General features: G+C 41.2%; 2 protein-coding genes across 2 annotated transcripts in view; one reads left to right on the top strand and one right to left on the bottom strand.

Moving 5' to 3' along the window:
- The window catches only part of stx8 (syntaxin 8), a 51,661-nt gene extending 40,491 nt beyond the window's left edge, over positions 1 to 11,170 (bottom strand). Inside the window, exons 1-6 of the mRNA XM_074630522.1 lie at positions 11,041 to 11,170; positions 9,429 to 9,528; positions 9,237 to 9,331; positions 8,846 to 8,956; positions 3,791 to 3,918; positions 2,232 to 2,324 (exon numbers count right to left, since the gene is read on the bottom strand). Coding sequence (XP_074486623.1) covers positions 2,232 to 2,324; positions 3,791 to 3,918; positions 8,846 to 8,956; positions 9,237 to 9,331; positions 9,429 to 9,528; positions 11,041 to 11,057 — 544 coding nt within the window. The 5' untranslated portion in view covers positions 11,058 to 11,170. The remainder of the gene's footprint in view (positions 1 to 2,231; positions 2,325 to 3,790; positions 3,919 to 8,845; positions 8,957 to 9,236; positions 9,332 to 9,428; positions 9,529 to 11,040) is intronic.
- A 3,920-nt stretch (positions 11,171 to 15,090) lies between these two features.
- LOC141765359 (TBC1 domain family member 24-like) lies at positions 15,091 to 22,036 on the top strand. The gene is made up of 11 exons (XM_074631421.1): positions 15,091 to 15,349; positions 15,551 to 15,759; positions 15,858 to 16,119; positions 16,234 to 16,347; positions 17,108 to 17,524; positions 17,618 to 17,857; positions 18,098 to 18,253; positions 19,197 to 19,260; positions 19,953 to 20,051; positions 20,202 to 20,517; positions 20,602 to 22,036. The coding sequence occupies exons 1-11, from the start codon at positions 15,144 to 15,146 to the stop codon at positions 20,760 to 20,762; spliced, it is 2,244 nt and encodes a 747-aa protein (XP_074487522.1). The 5' UTR covers positions 15,091 to 15,143; the 3' UTR covers positions 20,763 to 22,036.
- Positions 22,037 to 22,046: the final 10 nt, after the last annotated feature.

Below are 22,046 nucleotides of genomic sequence, written 5' to 3'. Positions count from 1 at the left end.
TATTTTGGGCCATTCCAGAAATAAAGAGTTGAGTTCCCATCAGATTTATATTTAAGAGTCACGTGGGGTCTAAACACGGGAGCGGTTACAAGCCATTGTTTCCAGGGCCAAAATCATTTGCCTTCTTGTCTCTTACTTGCAGTGGAACTAATGCAATTCTCAGTTACAGCTCTCCCATCACCCATTCAGGTTCATATTATTGGAAACACTGACATCAAGCTGAAAGAACGACAAGAAAAACACGCCCGTCGGAGCACTAGAGCAATGATCCATCCCTAGTTCAATACGGTAACCGGAGAGCGGGATAAAACAATCAGCTTTCCTTTCTTTCTCTTCCATTTCTCCCATCGGTGTCAACCACCAAACATCTGCCATTCCTTCCCAGCAGAAGGGCTGGTCGTTTGTTTCCACGCCGAGATCAGTCGGTTATACAACCTCTGGACTTGTTTGGGCACAACTGCTCAGACAGGATATTACGGGATAGTGCAACGCCTTCGTTTCCCAACTGGAGGCTGGTCATCGGGGTAGAAACAGACAATTACTGCCTGCACTGGAGGTGTGAGAACTGCAGATGAACAGCTTGTAAGGGATCTCCAAGACTTTTACGATTTGTTTTATAAAGTCTAACAATCCCTCTGTTGAGATTTAGGTTTTATCACCTTGTTTCTGTCTAACTGTACAACTCTGAATACCCAATTACACTAATTACTGAGGCCTAAGACTGTGTATTTTAAGTCCAAGTTGGCTAGCCATGGAGAGAGAAATATCAAGTCTAGAGTGCCTAATCTAGTGTCTGTGACAAAGACACCAGTCCCCTATCCTACTGGTTCCCAACCTGGGTCGCCAAAGCTTCAAGGGGGGTCGCGAGGCCTTCTTGATTTTAAGGGGTGTAAGGTGTACGTTTTTAAAAATATACAGTTGGCTTTGTCTCAAAAACTAAATGAAATTGCTATTTTTAAAATTTGGATTATTATTTAAGATATAAACAGGATAAGGGCAGAGTGAAGACTTGAACACAGAGCCTAGTTCCCTCTCTGCTAAACAGCGTCGTCCTGCATTAGAACAGTACGCAGTTAAAATGTCCAAAGAGCTAATGGAACAATGGCCAAGTGTCAGGGAGAAGAAAACACTGAATTTGTCAAAAAAAAGAAGCCTATTAGGTATGAATGATTGATAGAAAGTGCCTAAAAGTAACAGGAAACTCATCTGATGCAATATTTACGGGAAATAATCTGCTCAAAACTCATCCAAATCACTCGTTTTACACAAACTTCCCGCAGTTATTGCGTTCACTATTTGGGTTAATTGTACAGTTTATCAGTTGTTCTGTACCATTATTGTTATGCATTGAATATAATATGAAATATCCATAAAATATGTCACTTGGTCAGGGGTCGTCAGTTTACACAATAATAGAAAAAAGGTGGCCTATCCACAGTGCCACTCAGCCTCACCGCTCCTTTATTATTGCTGTGGGCTAATTTATCCACTCTCCTCTGTTATCGACCTGCAGGTTCTGAACTGTGAAGATTATTTCCCCAAAAAAGAAGCTGACAGACTAATGCACGTTCTGGGCTCGCTGTCAGTGTAAACATTAAAGATTAAATTAACAAAAACTGATAGGAATACACGTGTACATCCTCTTAGTAAGGTAACACTCTCAGGCATCGGCCTATTAACTGGTGTACCCTTCTGAGAGCGATGCATTAAAGGATCCAATTGTTCACCGGTTGACAGATGATCGCCCCAAAAATCTTATGTCTCAAGTACCGCCTGTCTGAGCATAAAAACAGTCTGGAACAATGCACTCTGTTTTGTATGGCATGTTCCACTTGTGATGGAAGCTATTTATGGACTGAAGAGAAGAAGCATTTAGCCAGAAATACCTCAAAAAGCACCATTATCTCGGAGCAGATCTGATTCCCGAACACAAAACTCTTAGTTTTAGTAGAGTCCCTGTGGGATATATGACAAAGGATAACCTGCTAGACATGGTCTTGACCTGAAATGTGAGGTCAGTTGCTCTGACAATGGTAGTGTGAGGGCGTGTGTGTGCATGTACTATGTCAGTGTTGCAGTGGTGTGAGGGAGTATCACAAGTTTTATGAGGCAAGTCATTCTGTTGCAGAACAAGTATGTCTGATTGCACAGTGGTGTGTAATGTGTCTGGATTTTTTTTGGATTTTTTTTTTGACGAATACATGCAGATGCACATGCATATTAAACTTTACCGTTCTGTTCATCCAGCTCATTGCCAATCTCCTGGCCCATTATCTTCTGTCTGCTGATGACAGCTGCTAGTGCATCCAAGCCTTCATCCTGGGCTGCGAAGAGAGAGGAAAGAAAAGAGAAACTTTTATGCACTTGAACACGAGACAAAGAAAGAGACAGAGCACTGAGATTATGCAATGCCAGACAACAATACAAGGAAAAAGACTCATACATTATATTGCAAAAATCAATTTAGCAGTGGGGTAGAACTAACGACGCTGCTTTGAAAAAAGCCAATTGTAAGAAGGGAGCAATTACAGTATCCTGCACTTATGATATAACAAGGCAACTATTTGGGAAATGGGAATGACAGGCTGTTGGGGTCCAGCTCAGCTCAAAGTGCCATTTGTGAGTCATTCAGCACTTTACCCCACTCAGCTGTACTCCTGTTATTATAACCGCGGCAGGCCAAGGTGCAGAGCAGAAACAGTGAAGCCGAAAGAACAGAAAAGAAACATTTTGGCCTGTGTAGGTTTCCAAGTTTGACACACTCTCTTCCACAGGAATTTTTTATGACCGCAGGTTCAGGCGCTCGCCATTACCCAGCTCCACCAGAAATCCCACAGGAGACTGCAAACCTCCATGTGGTTTGGTTTCACTGTCTTAAGAGGAATATGTGATCCCACGTTGACAATAACCAGAGCCGTAATGGAGACGTAGCAATGAAGTGTCACTGGGAGTCAGGTGAACTGATGTCTGGGTGTTCAATTCATGTCAAGAGATGTTCAGGAAACAGGACAAAGCAGGCGGGGGCTTTCAATATGTTTCCTAGATATTTAAATGTTAGCATACACCATGGACTGCATATAAGACGCGGAAGTAGTCACCGTGACGTCACCCATTGGTTTGTGGACTGCAGTTTTGAAGCCTTGAGTTTGGTATTTTGGCCGTCACCATCTTGTTTTTTTGCAACCAGAAATAACATGAGAGGGTGGAGCTAAGTACAACCAAACGCTGAAAAAGGGGTCGTTCAAATGTAGCGTCTTAATACGTGTGGAAAACGCCAGCCGTGCCACTTTCATCCTTTTATCCAAGGTGCTTTGGAAGTTGCGCTAATGCCTGTTGTTACGAAGCAACCAGAACATCTGCCAATTTGATCATGAATGTAGTTATAAAGATATCATGGTTGGTTGTGTCTTTCTAGCCAAACAGCTACCGTGGTGCTAAGGTAGCAGCTATGTGGCTCACGCTAACAAGCTGTGGCCGTGCTCAGCTCATGATTGGCTCGTGCGAGTGTGTGTGCAGGACCTTAATAACGCGGCTACAGCCCCCCCCCCATTACTACTGCACAGACTCTGGGTCCAAATGACGTCAAAATCTCAAATGACAGCTCCTGTATCAGAGATATTTTTGGCTTCACTTTTGTACAGTGGGAGAAGTGGAGAGACGCGTCGTCCAATATATGCAGTCTATGGTATGGGTGAATGAGAAGCGAACTGTAAAGCTCTTTGTCCGTTAAGGTAGCAGAGCGCTATACAAGTGCAGTCCATTTACCACTTATTCCATCATGTGTAATTACCTTCGATGACTCGTTGCTGCTGCTGTTTGATCTCTCCAAAGGACAGCCCTTTGGTCTCCTCTGATTCGTTGATCAGCCAGGGGTTGGCCGCAACACCTCCACTCGTTCCTGCCCCCATCAACGTCGACCTGTGAAACATCACCACAACATTACTAACGTTTCCAAAATGTTTCAGCTCTTCAAGTTAAATAAAAATTTGTTTTGGAAACCATGAAATTACTATCCCGACCAAAAAGCAGCTGTTGAAGCAACAAACACAAATCACCCAACAGCTGAAAGTCGACGGCAAAATCCCCTTTTTGGCTGACAATCACCATTCCAGCACACAAGTCTACAACACCCATCGTGCATCAGTGACTTTTAGCTATATAAGTAAACACAGTCAATGTGCGTGGTTGGGATAGGAGTGCAATGCACATCTGTACAACTCTTACAGCAAACACATCTGTACAAGGCATGTTCCCGTTTCAATACTGTACTCTTTCGACCATTTTATGACAACAAAACCCTTTAGATCACAGAACAAAAAGTATTTACTCATTTTGTCTTTTAAGTTTTTGGAACGATTGAAAAATGCCAGGCTAGCTCGCAAAGTGTGTAAACAGTGCGTGTTAATCTGTCACAGGACTGTGGACTGCTGGGGAGGTTTCGCTCTGACGAAGTGTCAGACCAGAGAGCTCTCTGTACTGTACTGTACTATGCTGTGCTAAACACCGCTGTGTGGTTTAAAAGCTATTCTTCTGCTAATAGCTTAAAGCTGTGTTTCAGACCCCCCCCCCCTCCTCTTGCGGTGACGTGTTCAGAATCTCTGTGTGCGGTTGGATTTAACCACGTCTGCTGTGAGCAAGTCGTCTGCTGGTCAAGCTCAGGGAAAGTGACCTGAGCCACATGTAGGTACATGTGGCTCAGGTCACTTTCCCTGCCACCCAGAAAAAAATGCTATATTGCCACAGGCCCTAATTTTGAAGTGGTCGGTAAAGCGTCGTCAGACCATTCCCAATGCAAGCTAGCTGAGGCTGATAGCATCAGAGGAGTAGAGGTGAGACAAGGCATTTGGTCTAATCTCTCTGACATGTTTGATTACTATGAGACTGTGTGCCAGCCCTCCACTTCCTCCACGAAAGTGCCCAGTGTGTGAAGATCCAATTAACCAGTCAGCGGGGAGCGCCAAAATCAGTCGGGCACATCTCTTGGCAGCCACAAAGTACTAGACTGCCGCCATCGGGGGCCTGAGCACCCAGGTCCTGACTGAATGACTTGGACAGGGGAGATTTAACTAATTACAACTATTTCTAGTGCAATCAAATACAAAGGAAAGGTTACGGGATAGTGGTGGAGATGTGGGCCTGAGGGGTGACAGGGTGAACTGAGCCTTCAAATGTAGGCGCCATGTCCTTTTTTTGCTTAGTCTGAAATGGAGATGCTAAGAAGGTATTGTTTCAGGGATAGATTAAAGTCCCCTCTGTAACCTCTATCCCTTTTCTTCTACCCAAAGTTTCTCACAAAAAAAAAGAGCGGCTTAGATTATCCAAGCATGGCCAATCCACCCCCTCCCTCATTCTGTCCTCAGAGACCACACAGTGGGAATGGGTCCTACCCACAAATCCAAATTACCCACCACATATCACTATTAAAGTGAGGTCTGACTGAGCAAACTAAAAACCATACGACCACATGATTACAGTTTGCCAAGCTAATTTATTAGCAAATGTCATTTACAGAGCCTTTTATGTAATTGGGTGTGTGGTCTGTAAAAAAGATGAAAGCGCGTGCAAAAGCACCGCTAAGTAGATCAATCCCAAAAACCAAAGCTTGTGAAAGATATCAGAGAAAGGCAGTCTCATGTCAAGGCATCAATAAAAGTGCTTTTCTAATCTGGTTCTGCTGATCTGATGAAACAGATGCTTGGTTTCATTCTACTCTCATTCCAGTTACGCCTCAAAACTCCTCGCACAAAGTAGACATAGTGTAATGCAACTTTAATATAAATGCTGAGCCTCTACAATGTAAAAACAACACGGAGGTACCAGCTACCTCATTTACAAAACAGACATGAAAAGCTGGAGGAAGTTAACAGCATGACACCATTTCCTCTTCCTGTCCAAACAAATATCACCTGGGCCAGACCGGGTCAAACATTACACAAAGTAATGACTGCCTGCTGCCGGTGGTTTTCAAGGCTGTCACATTGACATGACATCACATGATGAAGAGGATATAAGCTGTCACATCCAGCTCTTTTATTAGCTCCACAAGTGCTAGAATAAATGCTCAGCGGAGAGTTATGGACTGTAAACTCATCAAGACACACACACACACACACACATATATATATATGATTGTGTGTGTTCATTTCAGGAGGTGCCAAATGTGTGATCAGCAGTGCAAAGCGAACAATGAAAAAGAATTAGCCATGAAGTTAGGCGCCCCGTCAAAATGGCAGACAGACAGACAGACTTCCTTCCGAGTGATAGCACAGGGAGAGGTCACGGCACATGGGTCATACCGGATGTGCAAAGACTTTCACAGAAAGTTAGTGACCGGTGACATCTCATCAAAGCAGAGAACAGAGCCTATGACCTCTCTGGTCAAGGACATAGACAAGAGAATGAGGATTCATTATTTTTAATTGGGCGTCCAGCACTAGATAACATATTTTTTTTAAAAAAGATCTCAGAGAGGAAAATCACAAAATGAGAGGTGGAGAGATGTTCTGAGCAGGATGCCCCCTGAGGCATCATGGGGTGATGCTTGGTTTGGCCCTTCTGACACTGACTGACAGTGACCGGTAGAGACTCCGGGTGGAAAAATATTCCGCAATTTTCATGAACTACTTGAGCAACAAGCTAACTGTCCCAGAATATTTTTCAAAATGAAAGTACTCTAAGAAAAGCACCATTGAGTGAAGCCTGCTTGAGGATAGACTATTTGAGGCAGCAACATGGCTTAGTAGTGAGAAATCACCCTTCATGTGTATTCGCCGGTGGACAAGTCATCGAATATGCTATATTTACAATATGTTTGCTGGTTTACCTTACTGTGAGACAGCCCTTTCCAACGGTGAACTGAAGCCGTTGAATCCATCTATGCTCTCGCCAAAGCCACCAGACTTCATTGAAAAATACCTGCAATTTTACTAGAGATGTTCCGATACAATTTTTCCTTCCTGATACCGATTCTGATACCTGAAGTTGCGGTATTGGCCGCCTACAATCAGTTCTTCTTCGCTGCTCTAAAACAGTAGTTGCCAGTGGCAGCCATAATACATCCAGGGCAACACCCGCACCGTGAAGGCTACAGGAGCGGCGAAGAAGAATCGCTTTCCGGTTTAACAAGGCTTTTTCAAAGTCAACAAAGTTGATGAACAGTGATGATGCACTGCTCGACAATTATTCGGAGTGATGCAATGTGATCTGTACAGGAGTTGTTCTTCCGGAAACCTGCTTGTTCCTTCCTGAATATCTTGTCCAGTGGTTCTTGCATTCTATCTAAGATGATTCGGCAGAGGACTTTGCTGGGGACTGAGAGAAGCATGATGCCTCTCCCGTTCTTGCATTAACTGAGGTTGCCTTTCTTGGGAATTGTGACAATTTGCCCTTCTTTCCAGTCATTGGGTACCTCCTCTTTTACCTAGATCTATCCGTGGCACTGATGTCTGCTTTCAGTGCATCAGGGGGGATGTTGTCCTTTCCTGGTGCTCTGCCCAGCTTCAGCTTTTTGATGGCTCTTTTGATTTCTTCCTTTGATATCCTGTCACAGTTGATGTTTAGGTCTCGTCTCGCTTCTTCAATGTCTGGGGGGTTGTCTGGAGGAGGTCTATTGAGGACTTCCTCAAAGTGTTCCTTCCAGTGCTCTAGTTGTTGGGAATCTTTAGTGAGGGCACAAAGGCTTGCAAAGAGAAGCCCGTTCTCGTTCATCTGCCCCAGACCTTCTGTCCCCATTGTTCCCTTCCAGTCGTTGTTATCTGTTCCAATCTTGGCATTCATGTCTCCCATCACAATCTTAATGTCTCTCTTGGGAGCCTTTTGGAAAACTGCCTGTAGTTGTTGGTAAAAAGTTTCTTTCTCTTCAAAAACAGCAGTGTTGGTTGGAGCGTAGCACTGAATGCATGTGATATTGCGTCCTTTGGATGTAAACCTGGCTGTGATGATCCGTTCTGATATTGGTTCCCATTCTATGAGACTTTTAGCTGCGTCTTTTGATAGGAGTAGTCCTACTCCTTATGTGTGGGGGTCTTCTTCCTTTGGGTTGCCAGAGTAGAGGAAGGTCTCTCCAGTGGCAGTTCTTACCTCTCCAAAGGTGTTCCATCGGCTTTCACACACCCCGATAATGCTTATGTTGTAACGTTGCATTTCCTTGGCAAGTTGAGCCAGTTTTCCTGTCTGGTATAATGTTCTAACATTCCAGCATCCAATTCTCGTTCTTGATTTAAGCTTCAGCAGACTTTTACCCCCTTGAGGTCTCTGTTGAACCCCAAGGGGTTCATGGGACCCATTTGAGGGTCGTCAGTTAGGCTTAGGTCAATTTCAAGGTAAGTGTCCATAGTTTCGGTTTCTGTAATCATTTATTTGACAGCAGGGTGGGTGATTAGCCCAAGCTGCCATTTCCACAAGTTATCCGCAGTGGTCGTAGACCATTTTTCTAAAAGCTCCATGGTCAAGAGGCAGTTTTGACTGTATTTTGTCTGAGCCTTTCTTTTAGGTGTCTAAAATACATTTTGCTGCCGTCCACGTCCAAAGCAGTACATTGCTTTGCTCCTGTATCGGTACTCCTGTCGGCCTCTCCAAGCTGGGGGCGTGTCGACCGTCATCTACTGTAGGTGATACACTGACTAAGGATAAGTACCTCATACAACCCCACTTAAAAACACCCAAACTATCCCTTTAAGATTCACCCAAACCTTTGAAATTGGGATCTAATGGTCTTCTTGTCAAAATCCAGTTCTTGAGTGACCCCACTAATGACAGCAGAGAATGCTTAATGAGATTTGCAAATACTGATTTCCTTCACTTTTCCTCTCATTTAGGATAAAATAATTGCTTGGATGTTAAATACCTGGCAGGTTCAGGCTCCACGATGTCTCCCTTGAAGGTGGCATTGAGCTGCTTCTCTCTGGTAAACAGGTCATCAATAAGGTTCTGCCTCCTATCAGCTTCTGACTGCATTCTGATGACGCCATGTTAAGGTCATGCAAAAGGTCAACATCACTTTAACCAACTTCAGTTATAGTGGATGCTCCTGACACTTTTCTTTGGGTCAGCTTGGAATTGACCCTTGAACACAGAAGTCTTTCTACTACCACTGTCAGAGCAGACATTTTCAAAACACTCTGATGCCCTCTATAGGAGGATAACTACTACTGCAAGCAAAGGAAACCCTCAAACCCAAAATGTAATCTCAATCTCATGACTTCCACTGTGTGGAACATTCTCAGAGGAAAGGATACAAACGCCGAGACGATGATGCTCGCAACAAACCCTCTTTAAGCTGGGCAATGTTCTGTTTGAGCTTCTGCAGCGATGCCCTTAGTGTCATGTTGATCTGAAAAGACAGAAGATATTCATACAAACTGACTACTAGAGAAACCGGACTATATCAGGAGAAATTTGCCACTTTATTCGTGAATGCAACACCTTACCTTTGCAGGGTTCCCCCCTGTTCTCTGCTGCCTGTTCCGTTCATGAATGTTTTCTGCTACTTCCTGTGCCAAGCGACAAGTGGCATCATAATTCTGCAACCTATAGATCAGTGAATGGGATAGAGATGTCATGTAAATGGACCTGTAATTACTGATTCATGACAAACAGTAGCCACAGATAAATTATGGAGCAACATAGAGAGACCCCTGTTAAACCTGCAGTAGGCAGAATATTTGTGGCATCATTGGGCAAAAATTCAATAATAACCTTTCAACATATTGTAATTCAAGTGTTCTGAGAGAAAACTAGACTTCTGCACCACCTCTTGGCTCTGAGGCCAATCACAGGTCATTTCAGAGAGAGAGCGTTACTATTGGCTGTTCATTCAACGGAGGCAGCTGTCAATCACTCGCGAACTCCGATCAAACAGTCAAACTAGGCAGCGCTGATCAAATATGAATTGATATTCTGTTACTGGAATGCCTATTTCTCTCCTCAAATGTTTTCAGAAACATCTTGTAGTGTACTGTTTAGCTGTAAAATCAGAAAGTTTGCTCCGGCTGGTGGACGGTGCTTGGTATTTCCTCAACTTATCTCAACATGGCTGCCGGGTCACAAACTTCCTCATTTTACAGCTAAACGATTAACAGTTGCTCAGAGACGGCCAGGCTCCAGCTCGGCTCTGATTGGTTATTTTCCTCTGGTCTGTGAAATCTTGCAGATGCCATTAGGAGCACTGGAGGACACAGAGGCACATGCTTTTTTCAGATTACCTGTCTCATGCACTACTGGCAGGATATAGTGAATGACTGTTTTATAAAAATAACTTTTTTATAATCATATTTGCTCCAAAACTACCTACTTCAGCTTTAAGTTACATGGTTAATGGGGTAATGACCTAAACAAAAAGGTCAATAACTGGTCTGTGGATTTGTACAGGGTGCAGACAATTGACTTATCTGTTTCCTAATGCACAAAAATATATATTTTAAGAATATCTTATAATAAAATACAGTAAATACTAGCTCGTTTGGCTATCCTGCCAGAGGGTTTCATGTAACTCGTTGGTTGTTTTTGATTCTGGTGTTTAATGTTTTACACTGAGTGTCTGAAGAAGCTAAATGAATACCACTGACTGAAAGAATTAAAGGTTTGAGCTGCACTAGTAGTATTTAATACAGCATTGTACTGTAGGGTGTTTGTTTTATTAAAGCTTAGTGTGGTAAAACGTCAGAGCTTAAGCTACATTCATCATGTGACATTTTTAGCTTTGCCTTTTTCCTCTTTCGATTCTGCTGACTTCACCAAGCTTCAGTCTGATTAGTAAACACAGTAGACTAAACCATTTAGTACCTAAACAACACCAGCTTTCTTGCTCTGATCCAGTACCACCATGCTACATTGTCCAACACATAAAGAGATTATCTTGTAATGTCTTATTAAAGATGAACGTGACTGTATTTAGTTAATCTTAATAAGGAAGAGCTAGCTGCCACTTTAGCTAGCAGGATACAGGAAGGTTAGCTATCTTAACAGCGTTAATAACGTCATTTGTTGTCGTTAATAATACAGTTTAGACAATTTACTGTAGCCTTCGGACACATTACTTACCACGGATCCTGAGACATGATGATAAAAGTTAAGCTACGAAGAGAAAATCCACTTAGTTTGACCCATCCGGTAGTAATCAGCTGCAGACTGTCTCTTGTTTGGGTGTGACGTCACTACGGCACGCTGCAGGAACATTTGAAAAATAAAAACATTATTCAGTTATTATACCATTACAATACCATTTCTAGTAGGAATATTGATTTTGCATTCCTAAAAACAATATAAATAGATTCCAAATAGCAAGGCTATATTTGCAATAAGTAAAAGTAGATACAGAGGTAAATAAAAAATAAAATATCAGAACATGAACACATTAAGCTACTGGAGTTACCCTGCACTATATTCAGTTTTACCACTTTTCTTCATCTCCTTGTATTTTTATATCTGGTATATTTTTTTTGTACTTTGTACTTTGCACTACTAATTTTTTTACTGCTTTTTTACTAACATGTTTTGCACTATGGAACTGTGATGCTGGAATCTTGAATTTCCGTCGGGGTCAATAAAGTTAATATCTATCTATCTATCTATCTAAAAAGGCATGTTCACACTCTAACAACAAGTCAATGTCAATGTCATTTTTGTACACAGTCAAATATACCATATCACACATAATTTATATTTTGTTATATATATTATGGGGTATGGGTCCATATCAGTCAATCCATTACGTAGCAGAGCCAATTAAATTAATAAATAATACAATTAAAAAACATTCCATCTTGGTCAAAACACCAGAAATTGTGACCTAGTATGACATATTTTTGTGTATCAGCTAATATTAGTAGAGAAGAAAAATTACTATTTAATTCATTTCTAAACCAAGTTAGCGAGGGTTTCTGATTTTACCATTTACATGAATGAAATATATACCCATAATTATTATGATATTGACCATATCAGATATTGCTTTGGAGAGGTTATCTTTGTATATTAAAATTTGGTGTGTGTGTGTGTGTGTGTGTGTGTGTGTGTGTGTGTGTGTGTGTGTGTGTGTGTGTGAAATAGTGTGACATTTTCTATTTTAATACCCAGCTAATATTCAGATTTTGCAAAAATTGTAATATGTAAAAATAGTAAGAAGTAGCCACGGTCATCCTTCAGGTCAGTGACGAGAATGATTTTATTATCAAACCATAAAGTGTTCCTATTGATTGTAATTGTTCTGTTGTTCCACAAGGTGGAGCCATGTGGAGAAAAATAAATATCATCTTCCAAAAATACAGTATTTGTCTATGAAATTCTGACAATTTACACATTTTAACAAAAATTCCAACCCCCAAATTTTCTTAGAAAGGTTTCTGGGGATGTGAAATCATATTGACTGAGTTTGTGACATAAATGCTTTTATTCAATTTATTTTGGACACTCCAACCATTGATTCAAAGTCAAGTGTTTTTAATCCTCCCTTATTACATTTACATTATTACAAACTTCCATTTATAGATGGATGAAAAGCAAAGTCTTGTTGAGCCAATCTGCATATTAGCTGTGGCATTCCTTGTGTACAAATGGCCTGATGAACTGATAAATATTGGCCTTATGGTGGTGCCGGGGGAAAGGTCAAGGGGTCACCAAAATGCTGGCTTCATTATATTGTGGAGAATTGGACTGACGTTGGGCAGCATGGTGGTTCAGTGGTCCGGCACTGTGGCCTCACAGCAAACCGGCTTGGGCACTTCTGTGTGGAGCTTGCATGTTTTCTCTGGGTCCTCCAGATAATGGATGGACTGGTGGCAGAGTGGAACTGAAACGTAATTCAATAAACTGCTTTTACTCTGGTGAGATGGAAAACTTGGCTTTGAAAATCTGAAAATGCAATAAATGCATATGGAAACAGATTTCTCATTCTGTCACTGTCAAAAAAACAAAAAAGAGAGTATATACAGGAATGTAACTACAACATGTGGCCCTTGCATGTCATCGTCCTCCCTATCACCATAGTGGCTAAAACATCACAGTGTACACAAAGGGACACATTTATTCATTTAAAAAACATGCAATCAGCAGCAATTACAATTTCATGATGTATCAGGCTATCACATCCTTTCAAATTATATTCACATAAAGGTACAGTAATTGATGGGAAAAAATGCACTGATTCACAATTTATTTATTTTTTCAATTTATTTATTTAATTTATGTAGCTGAAATTTTAGAAATTTACTTAGAATTTGAATGGAAACATAACTTAAGCTGTGAGTTGATAGTATTAAATAGAGAAGCACACTACAGAAAATGCATTAGTAGGCCAAATGAGACTATATGAATGTTACCACAAAACGAACAAACGAACAAAACAACAAAAAAAACATCCCACTAACAATGTTTTAAGAATAGTAGGGCAAAATGTTCTGACAATGTTATCACTAAACATTTTAAGAATGTTATTACCAAACATTTTTAAAATGTTTTTAGGGGATGTTATCCAACTTTTAAGAAGAACATTCTGGGAACAATAAAACAACAACTTCCCGCTAAAAATATTAGTAGAACAGTGAATGGTAACATTCTCCGAACATTTTTAGAACAAAAAAAATGTCTAGCTGGGATCATTTAAAGGAAGCTTTTACTGCTTTTACGCTGCTGAGATGGAAAAGTTGACTTATTAAAGATCTAAAGAAGTAATAAAGGCTTACAGAAACAGATTTGTGATGCAATTATGTCAATCTATTACTGTCAGAAAGCAAAACAAAGTGAGTATATAGAGAATGTACAGTAACTGCAACATGTATAGGCCCTTGCATGTCACCATCCTCCCAATCACCATAGTGTCTAAAACACCAGTGTACAGTACACTAAGCCCTAAGGGACAAATTCATTCATTTAAAAACAGTTTTATTAGTACAATGATATCCACCAAGGGGAGGTAAGAAAGTCAGCATGCATTATTATTACGTTTCATGCTGTTATTGGAGCAATTGACACACTAAACATAAACCTTTGTCATGCAGATTAATAGAGGAATATCCTTTATAACTAATTTATAGCCTACATTTCAAAAGAATACTGTCAACATCCAAGTCCAAAACGGTTTCAGCTGTTATCACAGAAATGATGATCAGTGGTAAACCTGTGAATCATCTCTTCGGAGAATCAATAATCTTGACATAGTATGTTTACTGTGAGTATTTTTCAACCTCTTGGTTGGCAGTAAAGAATTTGCTATATGGACCTAAAGAAATGCCATGTAAACAGTCACACAATATGGGTCTCCATGGACTGAAGAGTATTCAGTCTGAATGGTATGTGTGTTTTAACTGTCATTTCTTACATTGTACCAACAGAACAAGTATGACTTTGTATTATTTCAGACTTCTTGGAAATGAACATGCAGCCTGCCTCCTCCGCTCATGGGGCTAGAGAGTTTGTTTTTCAACTCCATTACATGTGGAGCCCACATATGAGACAAGAACTTAGGTTTTATGTGTCATAAGCAAACAGTAGTTGTGTTTGGATCAAAACACATATCTGTTGTGTAGAATAATAACCTTTGGAGGATTTCTTGGAATGGACTTGTTTGACATTTGACGCTACGCATGGAGCAGTTTTCAGAGAAAGAAACATGATTACCCTCCTATTTGTGATTACCTTATTCTGAATAACAATAATGATTTTGATAGGTTTCACTATTAAAAAAAATCATTTAAAACTCAAGCATCTGCAAAGTGCAGTCACAATGAAAAATTGATTTTGGAGAGCCAGTGTATGTATGTTACTTAAATTACATATTACTTAAATTGCAGTGAGTAGGGTTATTTGAAGGACACTTCAAATCATGTTTGAAAAAAAACTGTTTAGTCATGTGATCTGAAATTTGTATTCCTTGTATGTTGGTTCTGATTATTGTGGCATTGTGGAAGCCTTCCAGTATCATTAACTACTTCTCAGAATGAGACACAGTGTGTTGCCATTGCTAAAACAGTAAATTCTATCACTTTCAATGGCTGAGGTCACCACAAACAAACAACACCCCTATAACGTGTCTCACATGACCGCAGCCCACAGGCTTATATAAAGCCCTCATCCTCGGGATGTGCAGCTAGTAACAGGAGACACTTCACCTTCCAGCTTGCATATTTCGTGGAAGAACAAGACTTGAGATGATCGATGTTTCAAGAACGCCCGAGTTCTCCAATTGTGGAAACATGAATTCAATCTCGATGTGCACTTCCTCTGACCAGGACCTGGGCTCTATGGCGGAGGGCAGAAGCAGGCAAAGGTCTCACTCCTATTACAGTGCAGAGGACAGTAAGAACTATGGTGTGCAGACACAGACAGAGGAAACCTTTCTAAGACCGCGTTCCAGGTATGTTTTCACATTCAACTTGCATATGCATGTTTATATGTTACTGATCAGACAACAGGCATGTTTACTTAAAATAATGTGGATCTGTGATTTAATGTGGCAAAATTGGACAACAGACAGACCATACCAAACACAAAACAACTTATGAGAGGCATAATTATTACTGAATTCATAATTATTATCCAATCAACTGCTCCCCAGGTCCTTTTACAGTTGTGAGACGTCAGAGCTTAAAACCGATTGTGACGCAGGAAACCTTGCAGGGTCCAGTTCACTGAGGCCGAGAGCAAGCTCCCTGCTCCAGTATCAAGTAAACAAAAAGGAGAAGAGAGAAGGGGATGGTGTTCGAGTCACCTCTAAGAAGTCCAAGTCTAAACCAAACAAGCACTCACAAACAAGAGAACTTAATGGTACTGAAATCATGTTTTTATAATACTATGTATTCTACTCCCAAAGTCTGTTTTTTAGGAAAATAAAAATTAAATGTATGTGTGCATGCTTTTTTCAGGGAGTAAAGGCAATCTCAAGCCGGTGTCCATGATCACCATCTCTGAGTCGGACAACTGGGAAATTAACTCCAGCTCGGGAATGAAGTATGGACAGTTTGTGGACTGGGAGAAGATCGACCCCGAAGCTGCGAAAAGATACCAGCAGATCCTGCAGAGCGATCACCAGCAGCTGAAAACTATGGGCCGAGAGGGGTTCTGGGCCATGCCCCACACGCTGAGGGCCAAAGCCTACTATCACATCATCCACAGCATCAACTCCAGGTTAAGATTGTCACATTGAATTTCATAATTTCAAAATGTCATCAATGCGTATGCATTTGTGGGTATTGATAAGATTTCTCCACTGAATTCACATTGCTGTTATGTTTGCAGTAGGTGCGTCACTCCAGACAGAGATGTCCACTATGAACTGGCCAAGAAGCTCTTTGGAGAACAGAAAATCAGCACCCATCCAGTCCCTGAGTACATGGAGTTAGGAGAAATACCCAGGTACTTTTGTGGGATAATATTAGTTAATGTCATAGACATGTTGCTATATGTAAAAAAATCAAAACATGCACACAGTAGTTGGTACCTAAAGAAAATTCAGTAAATGTGACAAACAACATGTTCCGGTGAAATTATTCTAATAGTGTATAAGAAACCTTAAGAAGAAACCTGAAAAGCATAAAGTGCCCTCGTCATATTAAATAATTTTGTCAGGTATTTATTTGGTTACATTTATTTAGTGGCCTTTGGTGGATTTAAAATTTTTGGAAAAGAAAGAATATGATGCAAGATGCAGCTATACTTTTCCAACACGTTGTCATTCCCAGGGCGTCAAATACCGAGGTTAACTACAATGTGAACCCATCCGGGCAACAGTAAACAATCCAAGAAAGTGACTGTGGTGACGTAGTTTAGAGACCGAAAAGAGACAGGTTGATGGTTCCAACAAACACAGGGCTTTCATCCAGGCTACCGCTGTTCGTGTCTCGTGAGTCATGTTACAATCAGCTGTTCGTTTGTGTCCCGTGTTCACAACGTTCAGTGTAATTTTCACTGTACAAATGTAGTAGTTTTAAGCCCAACTATCTAGTTCTTTCCTAAACCTGACTATAGTGGTTTTGTTGCCTAATCCTAAAGTGACGCCAATGGGTGTGACAAAGCGGCAGTATATGTGACGAGTTGGGATGAGAACATGTTGACTTTTCCATAAATGTCTCACCAAGTGGAGCTTTAAAAACTGCGTTGTTGCTTGTTCTTCCAGATACTGTCTCAACAAAGCCGGCCTGAACTCCGTTAAAAAGATCCTCCTCTGCCTCGGCGAATGCTTCCCAGACATGAACTTCTGCCCCATCCTGCCCGAGTTGGTCTCCCTCCTCCTCCACTTCAGCGAGGACGAGGCCGAGTGTTTCCACAGTGTGTCCCGACTCATCTGCTACAACGACCCCAACAAGCGTTACATCGACCAAACCTTCCTCACCTACCGCGCCTCCTGCATGACTTTTGGTGACCTCGCCAACAGGTGTTGCAGAGGCATCCGTAAGCTGATCGCCAGCTCTCACCAGAACCTCTTTGAGTTCTACTCGGACTGGATCATGTGGATATTCGCTGACCTTCCATTCACGTATGCCATCAGAGTGCTGGATGTCTACATACTGGAAGGCTACAAGGTCCTCTACAGGTTTGTTGCTGCTAAGTCTTCACGTCTGATTTCTCATGACCATTGCTTCTGAGACAATACAGTAATAGTCTTTCACAATCATTCTTTTTTTAGGGTGGCGCTGGCTTTGCTCAGCCTCTACAAAGTGTCCGTGTCATCTCGAGTGGCAGACGTGGAGGACTTCCGAACGGATATGAAAAGGTTCGTGCAGAGCGTGGCTCGCCATTGCACGGCTGAGAATCTTCTGGAAAGGGCCTTCATGATCCCGATGGCCACGCGGAAAGAGCTCAACCTCCTGTTCAATGCCAATAAGGACTCCCTCATGCAAAAAGGTGTCGGCACACACCAGAAGAGGTGGGTTAATGCAGGAATTGATATAGAACAGCCAGTGAGAGGCATGTTTGTAAGAAACCTAGAAATAAAAGAAAAGGAATCTGTTTATAATAAGTTTCTAATATGCTTATAATATATGTTTTTAAAGGACTTTTCATGAGTTGAGTCATGACTTTTCACTTTTTATTGCTGAAAAAGCTGCTCACATTTATCTTATTTCAATTTCATATTCTCATCGTAGCTATTTTTATGTTCTTAAAGGCAGTCGGTTGAGACGGTGGACTTCAGCAACTTCACCTCCAGTGTTGTGACAGGGACTGAGATGAGAGTCGTCTGGGCCTGGATACCTGAGCGCTTTTCCCTTTTCAGCCCCATTAGGCTGTTTAACACAGCTGAACATGGAAGGAGCCTTACTTCGTAAGTTACCTTTCAATACTTTAACACCATAGAGAAACCATCTGCGAGACAAAGAACTAATGAGCTGCTGCTCCACAGGCATGAAGTGATTCTTTCATATATCAAAAGCTTTCATGTCTTTCAATTCTGTTTCTTCTTACTTGTATTATTAAATGGGGCCGGGTCATCGTGGATCAATGACTGCTGAATGCCATGTGCCAGCAATGAAAAACAGATTCCACGGCCTATTACATAACAGAAAGGGCAGTGTGTTTTCACTGTCAACATGTTTGCTTTGAGTGTGAAAGTCAAGTGACTCACCCTTCAGAGGTGGCAAACGCAGTTCATGAAAAATACCTCAAGTTGAAACTACGAGTTCCTAATGAGTGTTTAACTGCCTTTTATTTTTTAACACATGGTTTAAAAAAGTGATCATTTCTAAAACATAAAGGAGGATGACATGGAAAGATATTTTAATTGGTAAAGAAGACCTATTCTGCTTTTGTGCTTTTCCCCTTTCCTTTAATGTGTTATATAATTTTTTTGTGCATGTAAAAGTTCTGCAAAGTTACAAAGCTCAAAGTCCACGCCAAAGGTAGTTACTCACAGAAACACTGCTCATATACTGCCTGAAACGCCTTGCTTGAAGTCCTGCCTTTTCTTCCGTAACCTGGTGATGTCACTAAGTAACACATTTGCATAATACCTGCCTAGTGGCCAGTTTGGCCCACCCTCAAACAAAGCTAGTTAGAGCGGAGCTAGAACGGAGTCCGAAGAGTTTGATTCGGTTGACCAATCACAACAGAGTGGGCATACGAGCATAATAGGTCCTGTTTAAAGTTGTGATCTTGTCTTGCATTTGACTCTACCAGGTCCTCTTAATAAGATACATATATTTTTTTTCTGGTTGCATATATAGCAGTTTATGTGACATTAAAAACAACACTTTTTTTCTGTCATTTAGATTCTATTCACATGTGGAGGGACACGAACCAGCGGTCTTGATTATCAAAACTGTGGATGAAGAGGTAACATTATATAACATAATGAATATTAGGATACATCGGATAATTCTGCTGCTTTTCCTTTTTATTTAACCTTAGTTTGAACCTTACATGTCTTAAAGGAACAGTGTGTAACATATGGGGGGTATCTGTTAGCAGAAATGGAATATAATATTCATACGACAGCTATGTATTCATAAGTATATAATCACCTGAAACTAAGAACCGTTTGGAATGTTTAAACTTAGAATGAGCCCTACATATCTACATAGGGAGCGGGTCCTCTTCACGGAGACCGCCATGTTGCTCCGCCATGTTTCTACAGTAGCCCAGAATGGACAAACCAAACACTGGCTCTAGAGAGAGCCTTTTGCATTTTTACGTTACCTGAAGGCCACCGTAGTTCTCCCTTGTGAAACTGTGGTAACGTGAGCTGCAGAGTGCAAAACCGTGGTACCGCCATGGTAAGGATGGTACCGAACATGGTAAGGATGGCCTCTGAGCGAGGTGAATCGCGTTACCGCGTTACCGCGTCTTTGCACTCGGCAGCTCTCGTTACCGCAGCCTTGGAAAGGGAGGAGTGAGCGGAGAGATACTCAGTTGGTTGCAATCTGCCAAATCTTACACACTGTACCTTTAAAGCCACTAATGATAATAACTAGTTTATGGAATCAATTTTGTATGGTACTGAAATATTAGTATTTCTCATTTCTCAGGTCTTTGGTGCCTTCCTGTCAACCGATGTGATAGAAAGAAGAAAACATGACTCTGAGGGACTCACATACTTTGGAACTGGGGAATGTTTTGTTTTCACGGTGAGGCATATTCCTGCTTTCTTCCTCTTAAATTCAACTCTGGTACATACCATATAAGGTTTGCTGTAACAATGCTTCAAGTCCGATTTTGTGTCAACTTCATAAAGAGTATCTTTACCTGTCAAACAAGAAATTTGCTTTCCCTTTCAGCTTCGTCCCAGCATGGAGCGTTACCAACAGGCTATGGTCAACATCATGACCAGACGAGCTTCCCCTCAGCAGGTTCGAGACAGCAGCTGTGCCTCCTCTCAGGTATCCGATGGTGGCTGCTCCCCCGTCTCCACCACCCCTACCACAGCCACCCCAACTCTGACCTGTCCTGCTGGAACCCTCCAGGACCCCAGCTACCTCACAATCCCCTTTACTGCCCCATCAGAGGAACCCATGACTGCCAAAGAGCCAAAGAGACCCAAGGAACAAGAAGCCTCCATGTTCATCGCAGGCAGTGACAGTCAGCTCATAATCGGTATGCCAGTTGAACATATTGTTAGGTCTTTAGAAAAACGTCTAGTCAGCAGTTAACGGTGTGCTGATGTATGTTCTCTCTTAGGTGGTGATGGAGGCCACGCACTCTGCCTACAGGAAGACCTAGAGGGGGGATACTCGGAGCCTTGTGACACATTCAAGAGCAACCCACTCTGCAAGGGACATTTCAAGATCCAGGCCCTTGAAGTGTGGGGCATCCAGAACTCTATTTCCTTTTCTCAGTAGAATAACGGGAGAGCAGCGTTGTAACTTTGCATCTTTTGGTAACCAGTTTTTCATGATGCCGTTTCATTTTTTTTAATGTAAATTTCAAATATTTATTTTGTGAAATGCACACATATGCATATAACAAGTCGTGAAGCGCTTGGGTGACATTCTACTTGACTTATTGGCTATACAGTCAAGTTTGTTTGTATAGCCTTATATCACATTACATTGTCTTACTGGACTCTACAAGCCCACATAAACAATGGTTCCTATCTCAGGGAGGCTCCCTAAAGACATAAGGGAAATATCTACGCACAAAAAAAACCTTAGCATCTTATCATAGGGAGGATGAGACATACCAGCAAGGAGAGCAAGCATGCATTGCAATTTGCAGTAATTAATCCTAGTTTAATCATAATTTATATAAATAAGTGAAGAATTCTGGTTTTACCTCCCATCAAGTCTAGCTATTTGGACAATCTGTTGGTACCTTTCTAAGATGTATTTGTCTACTTCTACGTGTATAATTTTGCAGTTTATCTGCATTTGATAAGCTACACAATTAAACTTCATGCACTTTTACACATGTGATGATCAGCTGATCATTTTGTTTTTTTGTTTTTTCAATGCCTAATAAGTTATTCAGATAGCCTTGGTCTTAATGACCTGTTGTGAAGATTTTTTTTTTTACTCTGTATGTAATGGGGTCAAAAGCAAATGAGTTTCATACTGAAAAAAAAAACATTTTTACCTTCTGTACTTTCTTTTTTACATTTCTAACTTCCTGAGTTCAAAATCTTGAAATTGTCACCCCATGTAGACCAATATGGTAATAAGGTGTCTGCCTATAAATATGTGTTTGTATGCAGGCATGTTTGCTTGTTTGCTGAATGACCTGACAGTTATTGATCTCCTATAAAATATGCACATCTTGTGCAATAGGTGCAATTGCACATACTCGACCCAAATTAGACCTAACATGGGGTCCTGGTCCCTAGACTGTGCCATTTGGGGTCCCAGGTTTATGAGACATCCAGTACGCTGCGTTCTTGTACTGTTGAAACTATTGTAAGTGACGTATCTGTACTGGGGAAATTTGTGTTTCTTTGTTTCTTTTTTTTGTGATAACAGAGAAAAGCACATTTTAGTGCGGATAATTGAAACGATATCAGCAACGAAAATACTAGTTTAATTCCTGATTTCATTGTAAGTCAGTGTAGGATTTGGCTGCGTCTACTGTAACTTGCTTTAATTGACACATTTTTCCTTTTAAATAAAAAAATGACACTGTACATAATGCAT

The sequence above is a fragment of the Sebastes fasciatus genome, chromosome 3, assembly GCF_043250625.1.
Source record: "Sebastes fasciatus isolate fSebFas1 chromosome 3, fSebFas1.pri, whole genome shotgun sequence".
Classification (NCBI taxonomy): Eukaryota; Metazoa; Chordata; class Actinopteri; order Perciformes; family Sebastidae; genus Sebastes; species Sebastes fasciatus.
The sequence above is the reverse complement of the archived record's forward strand: the minus strand, read 5'-3'. Positions and strand labels throughout refer to the sequence as shown.

Coding starts and splice junctions, on each gene's coding strand:
- LOC141765359 (XM_074631421.1), top strand. CDS start 15,144: ATGATCGATGTTTCAAGAACGCCCGAGTTCTCCAATTGTGGAAACATG. Junction 18,254..19,196: donor CATGGAAGGAGCCTTACTTC/GTAAGTTACCTT, acceptor TCTGTCATTTAG/ATTCTATTCACATGTGGAGG. Junction 20,518..20,601: donor TGACAGTCAGCTCATAATCG/GTATGCCAGTTG, acceptor GTTCTCTCTTAG/GTGGTGATGGAGGCCACGCA.